The 22,988-nt window shown below is 34.2% G+C and overlaps 1 protein-coding gene across 1 annotated transcript in view; it reads left to right on the top strand.

Moving 5' to 3' along the window:
* The first annotated feature begins 7,329 nt into the window (after positions 1-7,329).
* Positions 7,330-22,988, top strand: part of LOC105228657 (GTP cyclohydrolase 1) — a 33,250-nt gene continuing 17,591 nt past the window's right edge. The window contains exon 1 of the mRNA XM_011208552.3: positions 7,330-8,545. Coding sequence (XP_011206854.2) covers positions 8,236-8,545 — 310 coding nt within the window. The 5' untranslated portion in view covers positions 7,330-8,235. The remainder of the gene's footprint in view (positions 8,546-22,988) is intronic.

Below are 22,988 nucleotides of genomic sequence, written 5' to 3'. Positions count from 1 at the left end.
CCGGAAAGCCCCTAAAAACAGCCCTTTTCTTTTTCCCATACAAACGTTTTATTTTGTATATACATACATACATACATATGTACATATGTAAGTAAAAATGATTGTTTGTTTGTTAGTAACGCTAACGCTCGAGAACGGCGGAACCAATCTTCATGAAATCAGAAGTTGTTCGCTGTGGATCTGGAAAGGGTTAGATATAAAAAAAATCATTTACTTTTCATAAGGAAACGTCGAAAAATTGGAAATTTCCAAAAAGTAACTTTTCATACAGTTCTTTTTTGTTTTGTTTTTCAATATTTTGATTTGTAAATTATTTGAATCGTTCAATTTCGGTCGCTTACTTTTTTATTCCGGAAAAATTATTGAAAATTATTCAGTGAAAACTTTATGTGTGTTTCAAACGAAGTGAACAATTACAGATTGAAAGTTGTTACGAAGCAACGAAGACATCGCGCTAATATCGCTCTTTTTGCCATCAACGTATGGCAGCCCAAGACAAACGAACTACATGAGACTCCCAGGATGCGATGACATATGTGTGGAATTATGGATCGCTGTCAATCAGCAAGCGATCATCACGATAATATACTGTATATACAAGTATGGTGCAGTCAGATGCTGGATGTACTCTGTTGAGTTGCAAAAAAGAGGTTTGCCCCACGCACACATTTTTCTTTGAATGGTGGATGGTAGTTACACCAGATCAAATTGATGAAATCATTTCTGCGGAAATTCCTCATGCAGAGAAAGATCCATTATTCTACGAAGCGATGAAAACCAATATGGTGCATGGACCTTGCGGGCACCACAATCCCACTTGCAATAAATGCACGAAACACTATCCACGTGCTTTTCTTTCGGAAACGCAAACTGGAAATGATGGAGAGTAGTGAATATCGAAGTCGACAACATATGGATCGTACCATATTCGCCACTATTGTCTAATTCACATTCAAAACCCATGCCAATGATGGATATTGCAGTTTGGTGAAATCGACTTTTCCGACTGTTGTGCATTTCGCAGTTCATTTGGAGAATGGCTAAAGAGTGTTTTTCAACCCAGAGAATACAGTACAGCCAGCGGAAACACTTCCAACAACATTAACATTGACATTGACGAGTTTTTTCTCAAATTGCGTCAGTGATTCGTTTGTGAGAACATTGCTCAATTTGTCAATGCCTTGATATTATGCATGGAATGCATCGCCAAAGAAATAGCTACGCAGAAAGCAAGGCCAACCAATATATTGTCATCCAGGTGTGTTCTCAACTAATTCCTTAGGACGAATTTACATAATCCACCCGAAAAACGACGATTGCTAATACCTTCGGTTGCTATTGATAAATGTACGTGGTTCAATTTCATTTGAGTCAATGCGCACTGTGAATGGTAGAGTGTGTGTAACATGTTGAGAAGCATGCAAGCAATTACAATTGCTGGAACATGATAATAAATGTAATCAAACGATGGACGATTCGATAGCTACTTCGCATGCTACTGAAGTTCGCACACTTTTCGCGATGGTCATTTCGACATATCAGCCTTCAAATTCGCGTCACTTACGGGATACGAAAAAAATTACATTGCCGATGAGATTTTACATCGTATTCGCTACGGATTGGAAATGGGCAAATTCCGATCGTCTTGACAATGACACGAAGTCGTGAATTATCCAGTGGAATTTCTAAATTCTTTGGAGAGGCTTGGTATGCCGCAGCATCATTTGCGTCTCAAAGTTGAACCTGTCATTATTATGTTTCGCAATCTTCATGCGCCGAAACTGTGCAATGGAACCCGACTGATTGTGACGCAGCTATCGACTACAGGGGGGCAGAATGCTTGATTCTACGAATTCTTTTGAGTTCCAACGATTTGCCATTTCAGTTCAAACCTATTCAGTTTCCAGGTAAATTGCATTTGAAATGACAATCAACAGGACAGAAGGATAGTAGCTAGAAGAGTGTGGGATAAATCTGGAAATGCGTTTTTCACACGGCCAGATATGTATGCGTGGCGTGTTCACGATTTCGAAACCCATCTTCTCTGAACATTTACGCACCAGAAAAGAAACCAAAAAAATTTTGTTCATCAAGCTGCGCTACGTTAAAAAAAAAATTAGAAAAATCGCAAATAAATGATTTTCAACACAATATAAATTCAACTTTCTTTTCATTTCAAAACATATAATTTCACGCAGGAAAACGGCTGCGGGGTCAGCTAGTTTTTTATAATTTATTGACAATGTTATGACAAAATGTATGTACTATGTAAAAAACCTGGGGAAAAATTAAAAAAAAAAAACGAAATTTATCAACATTTTTTCATGATTCTTGTAGAGTCGATAACCATTCACATACTTTTTAAGAATAAATTGGGTTTTTGTGTTTCAGATGATCCAAACATGAGAAATCGTGTCCGTCAGTGGAAAACGCATCTCATTCACCCAGCTATTTCTCCGACAGATGTCTTCAAAAAATTTCGAAAAAATTTGTTTATACACTCCACTATATACCTCATGGTATGTGGAAAAAGTTCTAATGTAGAATAAAATTTTCTGATGTCAAGAAAAAAACAGGCCAGATTACCCTACTGACCCCTTAAAACAAGTAGGAAATAAAAAAAAATATACATAATATCACACTTGCGAAATATCATGTATAGAAAATCAATTAGAATAGCAATCAGTCTAGGCTAAAACATCATTCTTTATTAGTTCTTATTACTTCAATGGAAATAATCATATCATAAAATACTTATCTATTATGGAAGTATATACATACATACACACTTATGTATATAATATAAACTAAAAGTTATTATAATTAGAAATAATCTCAACTGGCTCTTTCTTGCAAAAGCGAGCTAATTAACACAATTTGTATAATTATCGCAAAATTTGCGCTAATTATTGTGGTTTTCAGTCTACTTTGTGACTAGACTGCTGCGTTCGGAATTTCAATGCAGCAATGACTCAGGCAGCAGGCAGCATTTTACTTGTACAGAATTCCAGGGCAAATGGTGATTTTTCACTGAATTCTTAGGTTTTTTCCTTTGATAGTAATTTATCAAGCTTAGTATAATTACTTTCTTAAGAAAAAAAACAAAGATGTAATGTGGTTGATACTCAATTCCGCATTGACAGCGCTGGGAATTTTCGCAAAATTAATAACATACTTATATAATTTTTATATTTCACTAGGTGCAGAAAAACTAAAACAGAGGATGTCGGAGGTTATATAGTGTTTTCATGAGAGAAATCATAGCAAAGTCTGTGAGATATAATTTTCTGTATGATTTAAAATTGGTTAGAACTTTAAGCAACAACGTAGCATTGTTTAACAAATATGTAGAAATTTTTAAATTGATCATATTTATATACATACATACTAATGTAAAAATCGTTCGAACATCAGACAGTGCGTATACGTAACTTTACCGGGACTCATGTACAGCTGCGAACATGAAAATAGCAGAACACCATATTTATCAACATAAAAAGTAAGTTGTCACTTTAAAATTATCTGATAAATCAGTGCAACTTTTGTAAACATCAAAATGTTAGTAAAATATGGTACTTTTGAAAATAATGGCAAACTTCAGCTGTAAGTACGTGTTTCAACGAATCACTAGGATACCAGTGTTTGAGAAATCAGAAATTATATTCACTTCTAACGAAAAAAATACGAATCTATTTTCACAAATAAAGTAAAAGTGAGTAAAAAAATTAAGTTTAAAATGCGGGAAAGAAGGAAAAGCTTACACTGATATTCAAAAACTTCACTTGTGCTCGACATTTTAAAGGAAAACCAGAAAAAAGAAGCGGAGAAAAAAAAACTTCTCTTGTAGACGATCGAAGTATCAGTGCCAGCGGAAAGTCGGACCCTTTTAAATCGGTCAGGCAGATAAAAGCTGAACTAAATTTAAATGATCTGATAGCACATTATATCGCAAAGATTTAATTTACTGTTTAATAAAACTGAGAAGTTCTTCTTCTTCTTTACTGGCGCAGAAGCCGCTTACGCGGTTATAGCAGAGTTAACAACAGCGACGGCATGACCTAGCCAGTGTAGCCGCTGTCTTTTAATTCGCTGAACTATGTCAATGTCGTCGTATATCTCATACACCTCATCGTTCAATCGAATGGGATATTCGCCGTGGCCAACGCGCAAAGGACCATAAATCTTTCGCAGAACTTTTCCCTCGAAAACTCGTAACGTCGACTCATCCGATCTTGTCATCGTTCATGTTTCTGCACCATATAGCAGAAAGAAATAATGAATGACTTATAGAGTGTTGTTTTTGTTCGTGGAGAGAGGACTTTACTTCTCAATTGCCTACTTAGTCCGAAGTAGCGCCTGTTGGCAAAAGATATTCTGCGTTGGATTTCGATGCTGAAGTTGTTGTTGGTTTTGATCCTGGTTCCAAAATAGACGAAATTATTTGCAACTTCGAATTTATAACTGTCAACAGTGACGGGGAGCCAAGACGCGAGTGCGACGACGGTTTGTTTGATGACAGGAGATATTTCGTCATGCCCTTGTTCATCACCAGACCCATTTCCTGCGCTGCCCTATCCATTCTGGAGAAAGCAGAAGTAACGGCGCGGTTGTTAAGGTGGTATCAATATCATCAGCATACGCCAGCAGCTGTACACTCTTATAGAAGATGGTACCTTCTCTATTTAGTTTTGCAGCTCGAATAATTTTCTCCAGAAGTAGGTTGAAGCAGTCACAGTCCTGGCGTTGTACTTTCACTGCCATTCAGCAGGCTTCAGAAGTATTCCCTCCATAATTTTAGTGTGCTCTGGGCATCGGTCACTAGATCCCCTTTAGGGGTTCTACAAAAGTATCCTCCGGTCTTGAAACCTTCTGTTAGCCGCCGCATTTTTTCGTAGAATTTTTGAGCAGTACCACTGTCGGCCAGCTTGTTCAGCTGTCTGGAAATGCGTCTTCCCTCTTCAACTCTCGGTATCTATTCCATCCCGCACGTGTGTGTTGATGGCTTTTTGCTACGGAGACAGCCAGGTAGCTTGGTGAATTTTTCTATGATGGAATCTAATACTACAGGTAACCATATTTCGGGCCCCGGCGAAGTCGATCAGTCTCAACCCATTTGGGGATGTTTCCACGTGGAGGCGTTAGTCGCCGAGCCTCGTGCTCGATCGTGGCGGGGACAGTTCTCATAAGTGCGATCCAAGCGTTCATAGAAGGCATCATTGGTCACATCGTCCTTCTCTTCCGTCGGCCCGTGGGCGTAAATCAGTGATATGTTGAAGAACTTCGCTTTGATGTGGATTGTGGCTAAACGTTCATCCACCGGAGTGAATGACAGTACACGGCGACGGAGTCTCTCTCCCATCACGATTCCGACACCGAACTTGCGCTACTTTACATGGCCACTGTAGTAAATGCCACAAGGATCTGTTCGCCTCAGTCCTTGTCCCGTCCATCGCATTGGACGGCGGTGATGTCAGCCTTTATTTTCACGATGACTCAATCAGCTAATATTTGTAAACGTTTATAATTACACATTTTTATAAAATTCTAATTTTTATTAAGTTACGATAAATATATTTAACAGAATAAAAATGTTTATAATGTATAATTTTATTTCTATGTACATATAATGGGTTGTCAAAAAAGTCTTGCGGTATTTTTGAATTGAATTTTTTTTTATTGAAATTGACTCATGCCCAGCTCTTGACCGATGCTACGGCTGCTACTATGCCGGTCTCTTTCGAACAATTCAGCGATTTTATCGCAATTTTCGACGACAGGCCTTCCGGAGCATGGCGCATCTTCGACCACCTCTACACCAGAACGAAAACGTTGAAACCATCGTTGTGCGTTGGAAATGGAAACTGTATCGGGTCCATAAACTGCACAAATTTTATTGGCGGCTTGAGATGCATTTTTGCCTTTATCGTAGTAGTACTGTAAAATATGCCGTATTTTCTCTTTATTTTGCTCCATGTTTGCGACGTTATAACTCCCGAACGACTTAAAAGAAAAGACAATCAATCATTGCGCGTGAAATGAGCTTTCCTAAAAGGTATAGCATGACCCGATGCGACGAATAAAACTAGAACTACGTGCTTTCAGCGCCAACTAGCGAAAATACCGCAAGACTTTTTTGACAACCTATTATATTTTTTAGTATTTTCATATTTTTTTATTATTTTCTTATGGCAGTTTTTAAAAAATTAAAATTAGAAGTTCGAATTTTTTTAATAAATTAATTAATAAATTAGTATATTATACTTTTAAATTAAATTATTTATTTTTTTTTAATTGCTTGTTTTAACTTATTTAAACTTTTTTTAACCTTTATAAACCCTTTTGTAATAACATGAATGTGTTATGGAAATTTTCATTGTTTTCAAAACAAGTTTTACTTTCTTTAAATTTTTTACGAATTTTTACAAATTTGTTATTTTTTTATATTATTATTTAATTATATGCAGAACCTTTTTCAAGGTAAACAGTTTTTAGCTCATTGGTGAGCGCAGTGCCGTATGAGTAACATCGCATCCTTTGAGTGGAAACTTTTGTTGCGTATACGCACCTGCACAATTGTAATAAATTCGCTCACTTGGAATTTATGTAAATAAAGCAATGTGATGTTACATTAGTTGGAATATTACAAATGAGTAACAGTGGTCGGGTTTACAATGAATGTATGTATGTATGTATATATGTATGTACTTCCTCTTGACAGGTTAACTGTAAGCTTTGTTGATGTTTTTTGCGGTTTTAGTTACAGTGAACAAAATCACGTCGGTTAAACACAAAAAAAAAAATAGCGTAAGCGACTGCAGCTAAAGCTGCGACCAATAACAAAAAAGCGTGTGAAGCACTGCGAGAGCCGTGAGCAAGAGCTGCGAGCGAATGACAACAGTCAATGACTCAGTGACCGCTACGGTGACTAGTCCAACTTGGTAACCAGATATGACATAAAATCGAATTTGTCAACGGAACTTACCCCCTTAGCATACATTCACAAACACACATATACATACACAGATGTATGTGCTGATACCAGCGAATGAGAGTGAGTGAGTAGTAGTGTTGATTTTATGCTGGACGTGCATTTGGTGCTCGCGCATGCGTGTGTGTGTGTAACATGTGTCTACATGTTCCGTGAGCATTGAGCGTCTAACAGAACTTTGAAGAAAGAGCTACTTTGTGCTTGATTTTTGCAAAATCCACAAAATTACAGAGAAAAGAATAGAAACAACAATAATAAGAATGGTAAATGACGTACTAACATAGAGAATATTACCCGTCATTGACTCAGTCTCAGACTCGGTTTTGAGAGCGTAGCATGTCTTGTAGTCTTCGCACAAAACTAAACTCAATAGCTTCGACTAACTAAGGCATAAGCAACAACAAAAACAAGTCAAAGTAAATGTAATTGAAACCGATACTGACACTGAGCAACAAATCAGTTGCCGAATTGGCAACGATTCAAATGCAGAGCAATAATATAAAGCGCCGACAACTACAACCACAAGCACACAAACGGTAACTGAAGGAAATAGAAACAACAAAAAAGCAAAAACACATACACACACATGCGAAGCTATGTATGTATGTAAATATATGTGTACCATAATATTCGCGCGGCCAGCAGCTACAGAGCAGAAGGCAACAACAAAAATAAGAAGCTAAAAAGAACTTTCCGATTTTCATAATAAAAAGGTTTCCACTAAATGACGAGCCGTTTAGTCGGCTATCGATGCTGAGGAAAGTGAAACGCGACACGCCAAACACCAAACCCCAAACGTCAAGCACTATAAACGCGCCGCAACAAAGCTTGTGAATAAAGTGAAAAATACAACAAAACAAAAAAAAACATACGTAAGCTTAAAGTGTACGTGCGTGTAAGGAAACTAACGTAAATAAAGTAAAGTGTCAACTTGAAGCGCTTCAAACAAATAATACCAAGCAGCCATTTGAATTTGGTGTGTGCGTTTCGTTTATTCACAAAGTGCGACTAACGACTTTTAAAGTAACAGTACAGTTTTTTAATAATTTCGAACTTACACAAAAATTGAAAAAAAGCGTTTTAATAACCACCAAAAATTAGCTACAAAACCGAGAATTACAGTTAGTGCTACAGTTAAACAGTATTTTAAAAGCTAATATAACAATCTAAGCATTTGAAGCTGCCAAATTTTCCAAATAATATTTTAATAATTCGCACGGAAAAAATTAAAAATAAATAATATCGAAATGAAGCAGCTAAGTGAAACAGTAGGCCAACAGCAACAAAACGGCATCGCCACCGTAAGTCAACAAGAACAACAACAACAACAGCAGCAGCAGCAATCAACTACGTTACAGCGCCATTTTGCAGAGGATTTGGCAAGTAACGGCGAACAGAAACAGCAGCAAACGCCGCAACAGCTGATGCATTCGCTGCCGAATAAGAGTAGTATGCAGCTGGCATTAACGGTAAATGGCAGTAACGGCAGCATTTGTGGTACAAGCAGCAGCGGCAGCAGCTTTCTGGCACAAAACGGCAAGAATGGCAGTGAAAATGGTGAGCATGTATTTGCAATTTATATATAGTACGTAGATATGTATTTGGAATGTTTATACACTTATTATATTATATACGAATGCTGGTATGGGAATGTAGAGAGCACGAGTAAATGCTCCATGTATGTAATTGGCTATTGCTTTAAAATGTTAAGGTGGATTAGCTAATGTGTTTTTAAGAACACAATTAACAATAACAAGTGTTTAATAGGAAAACACAATTAATTAAAACAAAATATATATATGTATATTGATCAGTCATCATCAATCCTGTAAGAATTTTTATCAAGTGTGTATTAATTTTTTAACCGAAAAACCTATTTATTTTTCTTATACCTCACCGCAACTCTAATCGTGTGATTATAGACACCAAAAATCAACGAAATTTATCAAACAAAATTTTACTAAAACACATTTAAATATACTAAAATGCGTAGAGCAAATACATATATTTTCCGATGTAATTCAGGGTCTTGCTTTTCTAAATAACACCTTCGTGTTGTATCGATCAGCGCTGTTTTTTAATTAAGCCTATATAATAATGAGTGCTACCCGACAACTAATATTTAGGACACACGCTAGTCTCGCATCGAGCAGGATTTTTTGTAAAAAGCCGTCCTACGCAAAAGAACTAAGAACGTCAAATAAAAAAATATCAATTTTCTGACAGCTTATGCAAAATTCTTCTTTTATGGTTTCTAATTTGTCACAATACTCGTTGTTGTCATAATTACAAATGAAACACAAATCTTTTGCATGATAAATAGTTATTGAAATTTACTTTTTTATGTAGAAACGCGCCATAAAAGTGAGATATTGTTGAATTTCAATGTGAATAATCTAACTAAAGATATATTAAGTGAAAATTTTATGTAAGTTGAGTCAAATATAATAAAGCCACATTTTTAGTTTTAAAATTATTTAATATTGAAAACAAATAACTTCAAAAAAATAAGTGTGCGACAGCAAAATATTATATGTATATTATTTCTAAGCAGACCCTCCTTATGACTAAGAAGCCTCACGCTATACTTATCTTAACCCAAATTCGAAGGTTTCTGTTCGAAAGTTTACCCTTTCCTTATTTATAAAAGCTTATTTTATTAACTTTTGCTGTAGATTTGTCGAATTGTTATTTTGAAATCTTAAGCTAAGCTCAGTAAATGGCTGCATTTCTTCTATATCACTCTTTTTATTTTCTCTCACTTAAAATTTATTATTAATAATTCTTATTTTTATACCTTTAACAGGGTATATTAAGTATACCACGAAGTTTATAAGACACATAAAGGGTGCTTCCGAAGGCATCAGCGTATCCATGTCCGTGGCATGATTATCAATCTAAAATTTCGCACACTTCCTTTTCTCCCAAGGAGCTGCACATTTATCAGAACTGCCGATATCGAACCACGATAGCATATAATTCCTGTTTTGAAACTTTCTTTTGTGAAGTTTATTATAGCATTTTTTTGTTTAAAGCTCAATTCCGACAACACAATATCCATTTTTTCACCACTATTTCCAGTAATGCTGACGTTTCTCACTGTTCATGTCAGTTACTTTAGAATATACCATCTAGTTACCCCCAAAAATAATCTAACGGACAAAAATCGCATAATCTATGTAACGTTTTTTCAATTTGTATGATCTAGGATTCGATTCTTAAAAGTATATATGTACATGCCAATTAAGTGATGACTTCACCGGCGCTCGCTGACTAGTTGCACCAACTTGCCTGAACCCTGTAGAACTAAAACTATTGATACCGTCACGGGAAACCAAAAAACATTTGGAAAGATTCTTTCACTATGCAAAGGACTTCACTTCAAATATTGAAATTTCGCGTAGCATACACCTTTAGCCACAAACATTACTCAAGTTTGATGCTAAAATTTCGATTTTTGTAAATAAATGCTCCTGATTTGATTATTATCAATTGTCAAATAGTTCAGTGTCTGATAGGGCTGTGTGTTTGAATTATTTCCTACAAGATTTGACACAAATCCCAGATGTATTCACTGATTATTCATAATACTCGGTTGTACCATCTAGATTCAATTGTTGCTACGGATCATATCAGTTGTTCAGTGTTTAATCGCATTCACTTTTTAATGGCTTATGCTTATCTTTTTTAAATATTATAGTAAATAGAAAGTAATACTGCGTGAGGCAAAAGATAATTTCGAACTTATGTTCAAAGTTTATTTAATTTTTTATGGCTTTTGTTTTATTTTTTAGTTGTTCCAAATTCAATATCAAAACAAAATGAAAACTAATGGGTTATATGCAGTTAGAAGGCCCAAAAAACGAATTTTACAGATTTTTTTCTGAGAAAACTTTTAAATTTATTGATCCAAAAATATCCAAATATTATGATATCTTTTAACCATATTTTAAGGCTTAGTATTATTAAAAATATTTTTTCGGAAAAGTACTACCGCTGATCTCTGGGAGCTCCTCTCAAAAAAGACGTTTTGCGGTGACCACTATACCTCTGAACTGGATCCTCTAAAATTAAAAAAAAAAAAACATTGATTAATTGTGGCAAATGTCTATATTTGTTTTTATTATTTTGATATATGTACATTCCCCCGCAGTATGATAAAATGTTCAGCTATAAACATTGCTTACTTTGTCTGTAGCAGATTTAGCGTCGTTAGACGTGGTTTTATGAGCTTGGCTATTTGCGTTCATTAAAAGAAATGGATCAAGGAATTTGTTCGTGAGTTCTTGACCAAAAACAATACTGTAATAACGCCTCAGCCTCCATATTGGCCAGATATGCAACTTTCGTGTCACTTTTTTCTATTTCCAAAGATAAAGAGAAGCTTAAAGCACTGTCATCTTACAAGCATATATTACATTAAAAGCGCATCGCTGAAAGAGCTGAAGACTATTCAAAAAATTACATTTTAGAAGGGTTTCCACGATTGGAGGTACTGCTGGCATAAGAGTAAAATATCGAATGGTGACTATTTTGAAGGCGACAACGTTAATTTCGCTAAATGAATACATAGTTTTTCAAAAACCGAAAATTGCCGTTATTTTTTGAAAAAACCCATATGAACGTAAAGTTTGTCTTGCAAGCTTTAAGGGGCTGTCAAGAGCAATAATTTAAGTTGGAAGTGTTCCGAGATTAACATTTTGGTTTCAGATATACGTAGTTTGAACATAAAAAGTACATAATACTGCGTTTGAGGTTATCATTCAAGGTATTGGCCTTAAACTAAATAGGTTTTCGATCGCCAACTAACACCGGCAGGAAGGCTAATAACAGAGTTATCGATATTACAATTCACTCTAAAAGTTCCACTTCAGCGCTTTTGCCTCGGTATGCAGCTCCTTTTACACAAATACTGACACTGACACATTCATATTCAGTGACACTAAAAAAAAAACTTCTAAAACAAAGGCCACATAAATGCAACCTTGTGCAATGCTATAAAATATGAAACCGTTATAAAGGAAAAGGCCGTAATTCACCGTAAAATTGTAGGGTTGCAATGTGGTTAATGCTTACGCACAGTTTGTCTACTTTTCCGCTACGTTTGAGCTGTACTATTCTGCTACACTCGTGAATATGTACATATGTATATACATATGCATGTGTGTATGTTCAATGTCAATTTAACACCATAAAATGCCAAGATTAAATTTCAAAACACAAAGGCCTTTCACACGACTTCGCCAAATGGCTGAAATCAATATCAATATGCACTTGTGGTTTATGTGCATCTCGTTGCATACCAAATCTTACAGCATACAATGGATACTTTTCATAGAAATAGAAATAACATTAGAATTGTGCGGTTCTGATTGATTCCAATGCCCATTAAATACTACAAATTCTTAACAAATAAATTTAATGTAACTAACATTCCAGACATACGTATGTATGCGTGCGTGTATATGTGACTTTATGATTATCTGTCGGTGCTTAATTGTGTACACAGGTTTCTATGTTGTGCCGCCTCATAGAGGTGACCCTTTACCACATTACCTGTTATGCACTCGCATCCATTTACATACAAACATGCACTTACAGACGTATGCGCTGATGAAATACCTTAGAAATGGTAGCAATTTGAATCATAAAAATAATCTCAAATTGCAGGCATTAAAATAACTATAACACGTGTAATGAAAATACATAAACACTATCGTTGGTAATTGGCTAGAGCGACTTACTACTATGAGCAAAATATAGTAAGACTTTGTTAATAACTTTAAAATACTTAAATTATTCTACAAAATCTATGTCGTACCTCCCAAACTTGCGCCAACGTTTTTTCCAATCCTCGAAATTCCGGAATAGCCTTCAATGCGCGTAGCGATTCATTAATTTAATGCCTTCATAAGGTGAATAAGGTGATAATGGTGAAAAATTCACGAAGAATCAATGCAGTATGCGACGGTGCATTATCGTGGTGCACAAACGAAAAGTTTTCGGCCCCATAATTCCGGTATTTTTTTACGAATAGCTTCGCGCAAACGACGCATAATACTCAAATAGTGTTCCGTATTAACAATTCGGAGTGCACCACACCTCGATAATCGAAGAAAATTGCGAACATAACCTTGATTCTTGCCTGCTTTGACGTGGTTTTTTCGGCTTCGGCTCACCTTTGCCACGATGTTAAGCCGATTGATCGTCTGTTTCCGGGTCGCAAGCATATATCCAAGACTCATCGCCAGTAACAATACGTTTCATGATATCCTGGCAGTCGAAAAGCATTGTTTCACATACGTTGACGTGACGCTGTTTTTCGAAAAAAAATTTTGTGATTTTAGAACCAATCGTGCTTTCACTTTTCTTAGGTCCAAATGTTCCTTCAAAATAGTTTTCACTGAGCCTTCCGATATTCCACCGCCAACAATAAGATCTCTGACTGTTAAACGTTGATTCTTAAGAACCAATTCCTTTATTTTATTGACGTGTTGACGTTCTTGACACTCTTTGAATAAAATCTAAACAATTGTTCGCGACAAATATACTCGTATCGTCATATACATATGTCATACAGCTCATCGTTCCATCGAATGCGACATTCGCCGTGGCCAACGCGCAAAGGGCCATAAATCTTTCACAGAACTCTTCTCTCGAAAATTCGCAACGTCGACTCATCAGATGTTGTCATCGTCCATGCCTCTGCACCATATAGTAGGACGGGAATAATAAGTGACTTATAGAGTTTTGTTTTTGTTCGTCGAGAGAGGACTTTACTTTTCAATTGTCTACTTAGTCCGACGTAGCACCCGTAGGCAAGAGATATCCTGCGTTGGATTTCTAGGCAGTTCTGCAGCTCGAACTATTTACTCCAGAATTAAGTTGAAGAAGTCACACGAAAGAGAGTCGACTTATCTGAAACCTCGTTTGGTATCATATGGCTCGGAGAGGTCCTTCCCGATCCTGACGGAGCTTTTGGTGATGCATGCTTCTTATCAGTTCTTCGCCGCCGTGTTTGAATAGCACGGCCGGCAATCCATCGGGATCGCCGCTTTGTTGTTCTTCAGAGGGGTGATTGCTTGGTAATTAATGGATTTAATTTATCACTCTTTCTTCAAAACTCTCTCTTGTTCAAAACCAGAAGTATACGAATTGTAGGCGATTTCTTAAAAAAAATGGAAAAGATGAAAACAAATCAAAATCTTGGATATTTGAATTTTTCATGCGGGAGTTATAGATCTTTTCATTATGTCCAACTTTAACACATAATTATTATCTTAAACTGCATATTCTTGTAAACAGTAAACAATAAAAAAAACTATTGCAATATCTAACTTGTTTGTATTTTTTTTCCATCCATAAAACATTACTACTTTATATAATAAATAGAAAGGCCTGCTGATGCTGTGCTAAAAATCAATAAATACGTTATTGACTTTGACATTGAAAAAAATAAACAAGACATTAAAAATTTTAATTTTTGCAAGTAGCCGCAATTACATTCAAGCGCACGAAATCGCACAAATATGTATGTGTGTTTGTGTATGCGCTTGGTAAACGGTAAAAACGTGGCGTTTGCCATAAAAGATCAAACAATGAAAAATTTATTGCCTGCTGTGAAATTAAAAGAAGACAATAGCAGAAAAACTGAAATACTCGAATGACTTGATGTTTCAATTTGAGAGTAAATAATAGCTGAGGTTTGAAAAGGGGAGTGCAAGCTGACGCACGAGCAAATGATTGACAGCTTGAACGGTCAATTGTGGAGCTGTGTGTGTTTGTATGTCTATATAGCGCCGATTATGTGTGGATAGAAGGAAAATGCTAAGAAATCATAAGCATTTTTTAATTAGACACTTGAATTTTTTTTTAATTTAAATTTTTTTTTTTAATGTACGAGTGAACTACTTTTAAACGTGCGGCGGACATGAAATTCTTTGAAGGTTAAATATTGGACTTACTTGCTCACATGCGCTCATATGTATGTACATACATACATATGTAAGTACGTAATTGTATTTCTAACATTCTGTTGTTATTTACGTCTCTTGGTTTAATATTTAACTTAACTTGTTTTGTGTGCGCTTGAAATTATTAACCATTTACTGTTGTTGGCTGCCAAGCAACAGCTGACGGCCGATTCGTAGTTCAACTTTTTATTACAATATTCTTTTTCGCATAGTTTTGCTGCACATGGGTAATAAAATAACGGGCAGCTGAATGTCAGCCAGCCACTGACTTAACTTCGGCACTTTGATTTGCTACGTTTTGCACTGCATTCTTGCAAACACTTTTGCACAAGTAGTATACACATTATTACGTTTCTATAAACGTGATTTTTAGTTAATTCGCATATGAATGATTGCGGTCAATACTTGTGTGGCAATTAATTTCATTAACATGCTTGCATTTTTTTATAAAATACGGACAAATAGGCTCGATTTCTTTTTTGCACGCCAAAATTGTAATAAAACAAACACTTAAAATGTATAAGAATTTTATTCTCACAATTTTTGTTTGATTACAATTTTGTACAATCAATTTGTTTTTTCACGAATATTCTAATTAGTTTTTTGGTCTAAAAATGATATGAATATACATATTTATCCTTTCTCCAGTATCTCAATCTAATAGGCATTTATGCAGTTAATCTTTTACCGCGACAAATTAAATTTTCATACTGGGTGCCCTCATCAAAGATGATATCGGGACAAATTTGCAAAATAATGAGGTGTATATACATATATCTCACGCCATTTACTGAGAGGGATTCAGTTAAGATTTTAGTGAATATACTGTGAATGGTGGTTAGTGCGTGTCTGAAGTTAGTTGCGTCTGTAGTCGTGGAAATAATAAAAAAACATCTTCTTAATGCTTCCAGAAGGTTTTCTTTTTCTTAGATGCAAGTTCTGTTAATAATATACATACATAACGGGTGATTTTTTTGAGGTTAGGATTTTCATGCATTAGTATTTGACAGATCACGTGGGATTTCAGACATGGTGTCAAAGAGAAAGATGCTCACTTAGACTTACTAACGAGCAACGCTTGCAAATCATTGAATTTTATTACCAAAATCAGTGTTCGGTTCGGTTCGGTTTTTATCGACAAATTTTGTTCAGCGATGAGGCTCATTTCTGGTTGAATGGCTACGTAAATAAGCAAAATTGCCGCATTTGGGGTGAAGAGCAACCAGAAGCCGTTCAAGAACTGCCCATGCATCCCGAAAAATGCACTGTTTGGTGTGGTTTGTACGCTGGTGGAATCATTGGACCGTATTTTTTCAAAGATGCTGTTGGACGCAACGTTACGGTGAATGGCGATCGCTATCGTTCGATGCTAACAAACTTTTTGTTGCCAAAAATGGAAGAACTGAACTTGGTTGACATGTGGTTTCAACAAGATGGCGCTACATGCCACACAGCTCGCGATTCTATGGCCATTTTGAGGGAAAACTTCGGACAACAATTCATCTCAAGAAATGGACCCGTAAGTTGGCCACCAAGATCATGCGATTTAACGCCTTTAGACTATTTTTTGTGGGGCTACGTCAAGTCTAAAGTCTACAGAAATAAGCCAGCAACTATTCCAGCTTTGGAAGACAACATTTCCGAAGAAATTCGGGCTATTCCGGCCGAAATGCTCGAAAAAGTTGCCCAAAATTGGACTTTCCGAATGGACCACCTAAGACGCAGCCGCGGTCAACATTTAAATGAAATTATCTTCAAAAAGTAAATGTCATGAACCAATCTAACGTTTCAAATAAAGAACCGATGAGATTTTGCAAATTTTATGCGTTTTTTTTTTTAAAAAGTTATCAAGCTCTTAAAAAATCACCCTTTATAAGCCAGCTAATTAAATATATTAAATTTGCTAACGAAAAATGAATAGCGTCGAAGTATCTAAATTCTGAATTTTTTTTCTGAATGCATTTATACGATTTGTAAAAATTTGAAACTTGAATTGAGAATTAGGATATACTTCCACTAAATGATTTCCTAGCATTCTATAGAGATTGTTATAGCAGAATTTGTCGATTTATTGGTTAATTTGTGATATATATTATAGAAGTTGGGAGTGAATCCTTTTCAAATAATTGTAGGCCTATATGTAAAAACTGGGTTGAATCGAAGCAATAACGTCTTTAGTCCCATATACCTAAAAGAATGAATTTCGGGCTTCCAGTTGACTTTATACCGCATATATGGACGAAAATCTGGTGGAAACTTATTCTAGACCTTATGTAACTTACAAACCTTTGCACCTGAAGGCTTTGGTTCTGGCAAGTTTCAAGAGTGCTAAATGTTCGGTTACACCCGAACTTAGCTTTCCTTACTTGTTAAATTAATCTTCCTCTTTTCTGAAATTAGTGAAAAAGCAAAGAAAATTGAGTCTAAGCCAAAATTTACCTATTAAACTACTTGCTTACATACTTACATATGTAAATAACTGTGTATAAAAACAATTAAGTAATAAGTGTGCACTAATTGCTTTAATCTACCTTTTCTCGATTCAATGAAATGGATTACTTACATATGTATATAAAGTATCTGTAATACGGGTGTTTTATTGTTGTAATTCAAACAAATAAATTTGTGTCATACAAACACCTGCTGATTTCATTTAAATTGATATTTAATAGCGCTTTTTCCACGCCCTTTCAAAATTCTATTGCTCTGATGAATAACACTTGTCTACAAAGAAATAATTTTACAATTACACTTTTCTCAATAACAAAAAATATTGGATGGTTAATGTTTTACGAAAATTATTAATTAAAATTATTAATACAAACAATAATTATATTGTTTATATTTTTTAGCGAAACTTTTTTTTAATATTTCTAAGAAAAATCGCAATTTTTGTAACTAATTTGTAGGTTATATGAGGTAAGATTTCTTCTTCAATTAGTAATTAATATTGATATTGAATTATTTTTATAATAGAAATAGACGTTATGACAATTCCGATCCGTTTCTTTTTTAAAATACTTTTAACTAAACACTAACGAAAGAATTTTTGTTTACAATTTCAATGAATGTTCGTCCGTTTTTCTATGTTCTCACTTCTGAACCCTTTCATCATGAAGTAGTACCATTGTCTAGAAGTTTGCATTTGTATTTCGCAATAGAAAAAAATGCATTTGCTTATTAGTGTAATTAATTCTGGGGTTTCCCGAACCACATTTCTGACATATAAAATCAAAAGTCGCGCACACATCCATGCACACATTGTATATTATAGGTTTGTTTACATCCGCATATAGTATTTGTTATGATTTTATTATTATAACACAATAATTGCATTTGTTTATTGTATAAATGAATAATAATTGTATGCTTTTTAATTCTATGCGGTTTATATCTACATATATTACTTTTATCTGTTCAACTTTTCCACAAAGTAATGTATAACACGTGTTGACATAAAATGCATTATGAAGGGTTCAGATTAGTTCATAAAATTTCTGGGCATCTTTTAAGACTTACACTCACATTTCTATGCGATAGTAAACGCAGTAATGGAACCATCAAAATAGTGTTATTTATCGCCAGAAAACACGATTTTTTTCACGTTGTAATTGAGAAGAATGCATATAGAATCACAGTTGTAAATAATGCATTAAAAATAATTGAATTGGTATATACTATTTTTTATTTATTTCGTAATCTCGAAAATCTTAATTAAAAATGATTTTTCGGATTCTAATATTGAATACCGAATTGAAAACCAATAAAAATGCTTTGAAAAAGTTTCCGTATCTGAGCTTGATTTCGATCGTCCAATTTGTATGGCAGCTATATGGTATCGTGGTTCCTGCAAATATACAGCTTTTTGGGGAGAAAGGAAAGCATCTCAAAAACTGATGGAAAATCAGAGCTGTTAAAAAGGGATTAAAATTAATAATCAATTGAATTAATATATTTTTTTAATTAATTCGATTATTAATTTTTTTCGCAATTCGTTGATTAATTAATGATTGAAAATTAATTTAATCAAAATTTAATCATGATTAAAGGGAATTAATTTAGTTTGAAAAATTTATTTACAGATTAAAAAAATTTAATCAAAAACTTAGTTAGATTAAAAATTTTGATTAATTTGGATTAAAGTGGATTAATATTCCATTAATTTTTAAATTTATTGTTATTTATAAATCATATGGTGAATTTAATAATACAATAAATAAAAAAAATTGTCTTATTCAAGTACGCGGCTTCTATACAAGCTTTCTTCACAGGCGGACCATCTTCAAATACTTTACGCTTCGAAGTTTTCCTAGGGGGGGTATAAGTAACATCCTTAAAAATGTCGTCACTTGAGAAGTCATCGCCACTAAACAGTTCCTCATCATCCATTGTGTCTGCATATGCGAAATGTTAGGTTATACTTTCTTCAGTTGCTCAATTCATTGTATACTGTTTTTATAATTCTTATAAAAATACTCACACTTAATTATGAAAGTCAACAGTCGATGATAAAATGTCTTTAAACAATCAAACAAGACTTAATACAAAATGCGTTTCCTCAACAAAACAAAAAAAAACACTCGCAAGCACACGTGTATAAATAAGCAATATCCATTGGCGAACATATGTTTACTACTAGTAAACAAACAACAGTAGAGTTGCTAAATATTATTAATATTGCTTAGACTCATAATATAAGATATAATAACACATGAAATAATTTAATAAACTATTATTTTTTAATTAATGCAATATTAATTGGCATTTAATCCACTTTAATCCAAATTAATCAAAATTTTTAATCAAACTAAATTTTTGATTAAATTTTTTTAATCTGTAAAATAATTCTTAAAACTAAATTAATTCCCTTTAATCATGATTAAATTTTGATTAAATTTAATTTTAATCATTAATTAAAAAGGAAATAGCATTTAATCTTAATTTAATCAGTTAATCAAGTTATGAAAATACTTTAATCAAATTATTAATGATTAAGATTATTAATCGATTATTAACAGCTCTGTGGAAAATACAGACAAACGGGCACGGCTAAATCGACTCAGCTCATCACGTTACTGTTTATGCGCAGTATTTTTATCCGGTTAAGAGAGCTGTCCATATATGGGGGCGTGATAAAAACGAATGTTTAAAATGTATTCTTAAACACGAGCTATTTTCAACCAGGAGTGAATGAATAACAATTATCCCATTTGTTTTTCTTGACCGACCGCGAACTAGACGGCATCAGCGCAAGAGAATTTGTTTGCTGTCTCAAAACACTAAAAAATAATAAGAAAAATAAAAAAGTGGGAACCATAAACTGTACAAAATTTTCTTGACAAATTTTATGAATTCATTTTCATTTGTCGAAGATCATTTGAACGAAATATTACCAAAATATTCTCCGTGTCGAGACATTGGAATGAATTCATGACCGGTCGTAGGATTTGCTTTTGTATGAAAATAATAACGAAAACATTAAGTTGATAATGTTTGTCCTATGAGGATTGTCCGTAATGGGGAATTTCACTGTATATTTTATGGGGTCTCCGACGTTTTCTTCAGTGTGTAACAAACTTCGTGGCGAAACAAATATTGGGGTTGCCTCATCGAAAATCGATTTATTGTTTAAAACATTAAAATATTTTTCACTAAGATCTAAACACTTTTGCAAGCGTTTAACTTATTTTATCGGTGGTTTGAGAGCTGAAAAATGAAGTTGTTTCAGCCGATGTGTGAGAGCTCGCATTGTCGTCTTCGACTGTTGATTTTCCTTATTTCTTGAAAGCCAACCGGCAAACAAATGGTTGTGTACCACTTTACTGTTCTGTGTTGTTCTAGGGGTATGGGGAACATCGTGAAACACCCATAAATTCGACTGTTGTCTACTTTCGGACTCGTACGCGATGTCACGATATCATAGACATGTTTTGAACACCGTTATGATGTTTTCTCTTTTCTCTCGACCAATATGAACGAACTTTCTGAAATTCGTCCTGAAAGTCATCATTCAGAACCCCGGCTCACCTTTGCCACGATATTCGGGTCGAAAGGCCTGTTAGTCGAAAAGCATTGTTTTACAGACGTTTATGAGACGTTTTGAAAAAAAAATTTTGTGATTTTTAAAAATAGTTTTCACTGATTTTTCTGATATTCCAACGATGCGAATAAGATCCCTGACCGTTAATCATCGATTCTCAAGTACCAGTTCTTTTATTTTATTGATTTATTATCATCAGTTAATCTTGATGCTCGTCCTGGATGTGATTCGTCGTCAACGAGTTCTCTACCCTCTTTAAATAATTTGTAACAATGAAAAACTTGCTCGCGACAAACAATTATCACCGACGGTCTTTTGCAACATTCTGCAAATTCCGGCCACATAAATGTGACTCTGCACGCAAAATTTAATAGAACTTCTTTGTTGAATGTGACATTTGGCACAGATGTTACTGACAACCATACCAACCGAGAAAAAAAAAAATTTCGACGAAATTTAAACTGAAAAGTCTTAAAATTGTTTGCCTATAGTATATTTGGCTATGTACGTACATACATACATATATACATATATGCACGCATACGAGCTCTAAGCGACCTTCTATGCAACTTTGGAGTTATAAAAAACATACAGTTGGAAAAATATTCAATATTCTCTTACTCTTATGCTTTGTCGAGAATGTTCAATTGTTCGTATGCGCATTTATTTGCATTAGAACTAAGTGGTTTCCCCACCCGCTGAATATCTGCAAGGAATTAACATATTTCTTTCTAAAAAACAAATGTACATTTATAAATTTATTTACATATGTATCATACAGATCCATATGTAATGCTAATATTCATTATTTTTTTATTTTTAAAACAACGTTTTTACAGTTTTTTTATATTATTTTATTTTTTTGTCTTTTGATTTGTATTCTTTCTAAATAAGAAGATGACCCAGTGCAGCGATAAACTTCGAAAAATTGTATAGTATATTTGTAATTGAACGAATAAGTTTCAATCCAGTAGTGAATTAAGAAGAAGATATTCGCTCAAATCACGCTTTAATTAAAGTTAAAGTTAACTAAAAAGAAACTGCTTTACTTATTAGATATCAAAACTAACATCAAGTTAATAGTGATAGATTGAAGAATTATGACGGTTTCGATCCGTTGCATTTTTTGAGAGTTTGACAGAAACCACGAAGGAAGAATGACAGAACTCAGCTTAGTTGGTAACGTTATGAAATCGTGATGGGGCAGGCTTTGTTTACAATTACTGTGAAAATTTGACAGCTTCTTTCTTTTTGTGTACGGTTTGTCTGAAATACTATGCATCAAATGTTCACAGTTGAATTCAGTTCTAATCAGAGATAAAGAGATGTCCAACTCCTCTCTCACTGGAAGTGAGAGAACAATTGCTAAACGTCAAAACCTCCTGAACTTTGACAGTGATCGAGTTCATGAAGTTTTGCCGTTTAGCAATTGGAAACGAGCGATGGCCAGATTGAAATCTTACCAAAAAAATTTGTAAAAGGAGTGATTTGTTGCATCGTTCCTACTTATAAAAAATGTAAAACAATGAAAATTAAATAAATTTGTGAAATTTAAAGGTATTTGATAAAACGTTATGTGATTTGACGCATTATTTTCAATGGAAAACGATTAAAAGTATTTAAAGATTGAGAGCTAACAAGCTTAAATCCTTTTATTGGGTATTGAAAGTTCAAAAGTCAGTGGTTCTTATATACTACAAAAATATTTAAATAATTTCTCCATATAATAAATAGCCACTATATAGTAATTTTTATTCGTACTAAATGTTGGGGGTTTTAATTTAAATGCCCAAAAATTATTATTTTGATCAATCTAGCCATAATAGAAAATGTTATAAAAAAGCTAATTTTTAAGCGCTCTCGAACTGGAATAAGTTGGACATCCCTTTATTCCTGGTTTCTTCTTCGATATTAACACTTTAGCAACAAATGTAAAGTGTGGCGCAACCAGAGTTGCATTTAATGGGTTAAAAAGATAATTGGATAA

This window comes from Bactrocera dorsalis, chromosome 3 (genome assembly GCF_023373825.1).
Source record: "Bactrocera dorsalis isolate Fly_Bdor chromosome 3, ASM2337382v1, whole genome shotgun sequence".
Lineage (NCBI taxonomy): Eukaryota > Metazoa > Arthropoda > Insecta > Diptera > Tephritidae > Bactrocera > Bactrocera dorsalis.
Note: the sequence above shows the minus strand (reverse complement) of the source record. Positions and strands in the feature narration are given on the sequence as shown.